A 7,324-nucleotide genomic window follows, 5' to 3' on the forward strand; every position below is an offset into this window, starting at 1 on the left:
AATCCACTCACTTCAGCCTCCCAAAGGCACGGGATTACAGGCTGAGCCACCGAGCCCAGCAACTTCTTTAGGATGTGCATGGTAGCATCATAAGCAGGATGCTTTCCAAGTCAGTCAAAAGTACAACAGGCCTCAGGCAAAGTCTCCATCACGAGGAGGACAGTAGGGATGGGGGCCAACTGACCCAGCCTGACACAGTCCAGCCCAGCCTAAGAGGGCTCTTGTTCCTCTGCCCGAGGCACCTGGGGGTTTGTTTTAGTAGCAGATAGAGTCTTATCTTTTGGGAGTCTATTCACCTACATCATTGCGTCAACAGGTAGCAATCAGGCAGAAAGAGTGCCTGGGGGGACAAAAACAGTAAACTTAGGACACTTGGGTTTTTACCTGCTCAAAGGGAAATAGTAGGGTGGTCAACACAACACACGGGTGCCCTTTACAGCAGTGTGTGACACAAAGCTTCACAAATACGCATCCTAAGGCAGGCAAGGGCCACCCTTGCCCCCCCCACACCCCCCTCCCAGCTGAATGGCCAAGAACAGATCACTAATCCTGGACACAGCAACTGTGAATAGGCAACTGGCCATGGAAAGAAATCAATTCCAGCGTAGTCTCAAGCGTGAGGATCAACCAGTCCCTTTGGAAATTCAATCATAAGCCCTAATAAAGTTCACCTCATTGGCTCCAGTAATTCTGTCTCTGGGAGTTTATCCTAAAGAAACAATCAAATGTACAGAAGAGTTCTAAACACAAAAGTGTCCATCAATATATCTTTCATAAGAGTAAAGACTGTCAAAACCTGCATTATGGGAGCACAGTTTTAAAATTCAAGTACACGTGCCTAAAAATATTATACAGCAATTTAAAATCATATTAATAAGGAAAATGTCCATAACATAACATAACATCAAAAGGGAATAGTCAGGTTATAAAATTCACTATATATTATAAACAGTTTTGGGTCAGGCTTGGTGACTCAGCCTGTAATCCCAGCACTTTGGAATGCCGAGGCAAATAGATTGCCTGAGCCCACCGGTTTGAGACCAGCCTGGGCAACTTGGCAAGACCTCGTCTCTACAATAAAATTAAAAATAGTCAGGCGTGGTAGTGCACATCTATAGTTCTGGGCTATTTAGAAGGCTGAGGCGGAAGGATTGCCAGAGCCCAGAAAGTCAAAGCTGGGGTGCATGCCACTGCACTCCAGCCTAGGCAAGGGAGTGAGACTCCAACTCAAAAAAAAAAAAAAAGAAGAAGAAAAAAAAAAACCCTACAGTTCTGTAAGAAGAAATTTGCACAAGAAAAAAGACTGAAAGAATGTAAGTCAAAATGTTATCAGTAGAAAGCTTCATATGAAAAGCACATGTATGGGCAATTATTTTTCTTCTTTTGACTTTTCTGTGCTTTCCAAATTTTCTTTCAATGAGCACATATTACTTGTGAAAGGGAAATATGGATTTGTGTTTTAAATAGTACCTAAATGACTAAATGACTAAAATCATTTCTAAATTATATGTGCTGAGAAAATCTAAAACAATGTATCAATTTCTCTATGCAAGGATGAGCCTCAGAAAATCATAATTAGGAAGTTAAATGTGCAATATGTATCTATGTGGGTATACCTACATTCACCCAGGAAGCAAAATGTAAGAGCAGACTTCTAACCACACGGGCAGGGCGGGGGACAGGAATGGCATGGGGGTGGGTCCCTCCAAGCTTCCACCGCCCTTATAGTCATTCCACAGACTCCGAACAAGTACAGCTTCACAACGGATCTCCTCCAAAGCAAGACTGCAGCCCTAAAGCCTCCTTAAATAGGAATTGTGAGCTCTTACTCTCCAAGATCACTGGAACATTTTAGTGCAGAGGCCCCCAACCCCCAGGCCACGGGTCAATACCAGTGGTGTACTGGGCCACACAGCAGGTCGTGAGCAGCAAGTGAGCCAGCAAATGGAGCTGAGATGTGATGCTATATATTTCATTGTATGCTACAATGTTATAATAATAGAAATAAAGTACACAATAAATGGAAAGGGCTTGAAACATCCCGAAACCATCACCCCCGCCCCACCAACCAGTTCATGGAAAAATTGTCTTGCATAAAACTGGTCCCTGATGCCAAAAAGGGTGGAGACCACTGTTTTAGTGAATGTATAGCCAAATGCAGAGTGACTTTTGTCTTGTTCTGACAAGATTTAAAGCCAAGGAAAAATGCCTCAACCCCTTCACCATTTAGGATGTCTAAGATAAGATGCCCAAGAGAATCAGCAAAATCGCTGTATCTTCAATTCCAGAAACTAAGACATTAGCATCTTTCGCTACCCTGGAATGAGAACAGATGAAAATAAAAAACCCTAATAACAGCTAACCAACTATGGGGGTGGGTACTAGTCTCCTGCTCACCTCCTTCTGAGATGATAGCTTCACCCAGCTGCTTAGGCAGGAGCAGAGCACCAGTCCTTTCATCCTGCATTATGGAACACACTTAAAAGCTATGTGGGCAAGCAAAGATGAACAGAGCAGACGAAAATTAAAATTGACGAGGAAAGCCTACAGGGGCCACTTCACAAGAGGGCCAGGGATGTGCATCTCCTCTGCCTCTCTGCTGGCTGCTTCCTAGAAAGAAAACCACTGTCTGGCAGGCACTCGTGTGCCCAGCTGTGCACCTGCTATTCAACACGTGACAGCCTCCTTAGAATGGGAAGATTAGGCAACTTGATTCTCCCTACTGAAGGAACAGGACGTATCAGGTCCTTTTTTTCCAGAACTGACTGTCTCAACTCCCCCCACCCAGCCTCTCTTAAATACTCCTCTGTGTAGGCACTGGCTCTCAGTACATCCCAGATTTTAATGTGCACCAAGCATCTAGGATCTTGCCAGGCTGGGGGTCCTGATTCCGCAGTGATGCCAAGACCCATGACATCCCATCCTCTGAGGGTGAGTACCAGGTGGTGGGGAAATCCCCTCAGTGAGTGCCACATGCCATCAAGGTCACACAGGGCTAGAAGATCTGTAAAGGCCACTGATACCTGCTGCTCGATATGACCCCTGGCCATATCGAGTGTGCCCTGCAGCGAGCAATACCAGTGTGACAGCACCGGCCTGAGGTGTTATGAAGACCCACAGAGGAAACACAGGTAAGGCCCATGGTGTCCACCACACTGGGAGCTAAAGCGTCAGCCATGGTTGTTATTTCATTACTGCTGCCAGCATGGCTGTCATTTGGGTAGGCTGATACAATGGGGAAGAGGCCAACTGGTATGACAATGGGTTCTTGGGAAAACGAAGCAAAAGTGAGCTAAAAGAGAGGACTTTCAGTGTTCTTACCACAAAGAAATGATAAGCATTTGAGGTGATGCATAGGCTAATTAGCCTGATTTGATCATTCCACTATGTATAAATGTATCAAAACATCCCATTGCATCCCACAAATATACAGAATTATCTGTCAATTAAATAAAATAGAACTTTAAAAAATATGGCCTGGGAGGCGTAACAAGAGAGTGGCCATGAGCAAAGGGTGTGAGGAGACGACACAGATCCAGACACAGCCCGTGACAGGCTTCAGTCGCAATCGTTGTGAGGGCTGCCATCTACTTGGGCTTAATATGTGAGCCGCACTGTCCTCCCTACCAAGAATCCTCTAGGCAGACTTTCCAAAGAACTCCAGGCTGGACTGGCTCCCTCCCCCAAGTGGGAGCAGAGGGGCCACGAACACCCAGAGTGGTGACGACGATGTGGCTGCGGCGGGCCAGTGCTGGGTGCAGGAGGGCAAGGAGGCGGCACCAGATCCTGGCCTCCCTGGGGCACCCTTGCCGCCTCCACCCTGGGCCAGGTCCCTCTACTGAGCTAACCACCAGAGAGAGGAAAGGCCACGGCTGGAGTCTCAGGAGTCAGGCTGGAGGAGGTGACAACTGTGGGACCTTTCACCTCTAGGGCTGGCCTGACAGGAGCTGAGGAGACTCCTACCTGGAGGCTGAGCTGGTATGAATTCCTAGCTCCCTTGTCAAGAGCTTCCTTCCACACACCTCCTGGATGCCCCTCCCCCCCAGCTGATTCCCAGCACACACCCGGCCACTCCACAGGTGCTCATGGTTGCCTCCCTCTGCCCAGGTGGGGAGGGGACGGTCCACGAAGGAGCCACTCCTGAGACCAACACAGCTGAAGTATACACGACAGGGATGGATCAGAGGGCAGGGTTTCCAGCCAGCTGGGCTGAAGTCTGAAGACGGTTCTGGAGAGCTCGGCTTTGCCTGTGCTCGTTCTTTGGCACCGACATCTAAATCACTGCCAAGCTCCTGTTCAGTGGGCCATGCCTCTCCCCACCCCAACCCTGGGATGGAAGCACTGAGGTCGAGGATCCCATGGCGCAGAGGCAGGTGCCAGAGGTCTCAGGCGGTCACCCACAGGTACAGGCAAGGACACGGGACAGCCAAGGTTCGGGCCGGGCCGTGGCGACCCGACTCCATCGTGTAAGACCACGTGGAAAAAAAAAACGGCCTGAAGGACTCGAAGACCCCAGGTTGTCTTCCTCTGTGGGAAGAGCAAAGGGGTCATCTTCACCTTCAGATGAGCAAAGGGATTGAAAAGGGGACCGAGGACACGTCTAGGACTGAAGTCCAGTCCGGGGAGAAAGCTGACTCCACTCCTAGCCTGAGTGGTTCCCGTGCTGAGCCTCGACCCTCTCCACGCTTCCCGACAGCCTGCCCTGCTCTCGCCACAAAAATCTGAAAAGCTGCCAACTCTTAGGACTCGCGGGACCAGAGAACAGGTTACTTCCTGTGACATCTTCCACCACCTTTCTTTTTAAGTAAATTAAAAAAAAAAAAAACACAAAAAAACCCCCAAACCTCTCCATTTTTTCCCAACCTCTTTTTATGTCAACACTTTTCTCCCCTGTCTGTGAGGTGCCTCGACTTCACGGTGCCCAGTCTGTAAACAAGGAGCCAGGGCCCAGAGGATTAAGTGGTTTCCTGGGATGTTAAGTGAATCCGACAAAGAGCCAGGATCTGTGTTTCAGGCCGTGGCTCTGGGCACCAGCCAGACTGAGTGGTTTCCTGCAAAATGTGCAAGTGAGCGGTCAGGGGTAAACCAGCCTGAAGTTGGAATGTCCAGCTTCTCCCCCGACTCACACACAGTATGTCCGAGGAAATACACCGGAGATGGGGAGGGAGAAGGCACACATCAGCAATTACTTTCTTCCTCAGAGGATCTTCCCAGATCTATGAAGGGGGGGAAAAAATACAATTCCCCCAAAACCTGCATTCCCTATAACTGCTCCGCAAGTGACATATGTCCTTAGAGAACAGAGACGGGGGATCTCTACAAAGACTATAGATATTGTGTGTATCCTATCACTCAGCAGAACAGAATGAAAGATGCCACTTTCTCAAATTCCTATTTGGAGGAGAAAGGAAAACACACTATTGTTCTGTCAAAATCAGTCACCACAGCAACCCAAGCCCTTGACTCCGGGTGGCATTCGGCTTGTATATGCAAGTATCCATTCGATTCTTGCAGGCGTTGGGTACCTTATGGCCCACCAAGAGTTGAAACAAAGCCTCCAGCTGGGAGTGGAGGAGTCTCACCTGTGAAAGCATTTGTGGCCTGGAAACCAGCTTCCTGCATACTGCTCCCCAGACAAGCCTGTGCTCCGACTCTTGAGCGGTCCTGTCCAAGGAAACTACCTGGGCGAGGCCTCAGGTCACTTCCATCTTAGCCTGGCCGAGTCCATCACTCTGGGCCGGCCTCCGGGAGCATCCGCGGCCCACCTGCCCGGCTCCCCCCGCGGGCAGGCGGCACCCGGACGGTGCAGTCTGGGGCGCTCCCGTCAGCCGTCCAGCCAGGGCGTGGAGGCCATGGCGCGCGGGCGAGGGGCTGTCACACTGAGACCCGCTGGCCTGCTCAGAGGGAGGGTGGCCCTGGCCGCGCCGCCACCAGCATCCTGCAGGGTCGCAGCCTCACCGGACGTCGCCGGGTCTGGGCCGCGGCTCTCCACGCTCAGCCTCTGAAATTAAAAAGAAAGAGATCACTTACCTGATGCCCGGTAGAACCGTTAAGATCGATAGGTCTACAGAGGCCAGAAAGGAAGTGCCACCCCGAGCCGTGGCCATGACCCTGACCCGCTTGTGGAGTGGGGAGCTCACAGGGGCCAGCGGTGGGTAGGAGGGGTGCGCCGCCTGCATCGACACCAGGGCATGCACTCCTCCAGCACGGTTCACGTACACTTCCCGGGTTACTCCAAGGTCACAGACACCCTAAGGAACAAAATTCTTTCCCAAGCGGGTTCCTGGGCCTTAGATGTGGGGTCAGCGGTGCATGGCCACTACAGTCAGCACTCCAAGGAAGGGGCATCGGGGCTTGGATGGAGCCATTTTAAAAAATGATTCCCAGGGCCCATGGAGGCGGCCACACTTGTCATCCAAGCACTTTGAGAGGCCGAGGCCAAAGGGTGGCTTGAATCCAAGAGTTCAAGACCAGCCTTGGCAACATAGTGACAGCCACATTTCGGCAAAAAATAAAAAATGAGCCGGTAATCCCAGTTACTCAGGAGGCTGAGGCGGGATGATCCCTTGAGCCCGATGGTCCAAGGCTACAGAGAGTATGATGGCGTCGCTGCACTCCAGCCTGGGTGACAGAGTGAGACTGTCCCAAAATAAATAAAATTAAAAAGTGATTCTTAAAGAGGAAAACAAAGGCCCGCATTAGTGTTTTAATAACAGGAAAAGTAAACGTAATCTATAAACTGCTCCGTATAGTACATAATAATAAAAGCATTTTACAAAACACTTTTCAGAAATTTCAATGCTATACAGGAAATAATGCTGACAACAAGAATGTCAGAAGCCCAACAGAGCAGACTTCTAAAACATAATCCTGAATATCAATCACTAATATCGAGGAAAAGAAACTTTTTTTTTTTCTATTATCACTTCGTCCTAATCAATTTATAACCAATTTCTAAAAAATGTAAACTTACTTCTTTTTTCCACTATCAAACTAAAGAAAAGAAAAAGAACTGAAGAGTACAGAGCATAGAGCACAGAACACAGAACGGAACCCCATTACAACCTTGTGTTGCTATAAATATAAATACACGACAGTCAAGTCAAACATCACTGATACAGACTCATTATAAGGAATGCCTTATACACTAATGAAGTTCTTTAGTTGCACTAAGAAATTCAACTGCATCACTTCCATGTATCTACAGTAACAATCTCAGTTAATAAGACACGGCCCAGCAGGAGTCCTTAAGCTTAATGAATAGGTTAAAAGTTTAATTTAAAAATCAATTATTTATGTAAATGGTGGTTTTGAAGTGCTTGAA

At 48.7% G+C, this 7,324-nt stretch overlaps 1 protein-coding gene across 1 annotated transcript in view; it reads right to left on the reverse strand.

Moving 5' to 3' along the window:
* LDLRAD4 (low density lipoprotein receptor class A domain containing 4) overlaps positions 1 to 5,778 on the reverse strand; it is a 269,988-nt gene extending 264,210 nt beyond the window's left edge. Inside the window, exon 1 of the mRNA XM_008071472.2 lies at positions 5,583 to 5,778. Within this exon, the coding sequence (XP_008069663.1) occupies positions 5,583 to 5,622 (40 nt within the window). The 5' untranslated portion in view covers positions 5,623 to 5,778. The remainder of the gene's footprint in view (positions 1 to 5,582) is intronic.
* Between the last annotated feature and the right edge of the window lie 1,546 nt (positions 5,779 to 7,324).

Source organism: Carlito syrichta, unplaced genomic scaffold, assembly GCF_000164805.1.
Source record: "Carlito syrichta isolate Samal-C Ts95f unplaced genomic scaffold, Tarsius_syrichta-2.0.1 Scaffold314337, whole genome shotgun sequence".
Classification (NCBI taxonomy): Eukaryota; Metazoa; Chordata; class Mammalia; order Primates; family Tarsiidae; genus Carlito; species Carlito syrichta.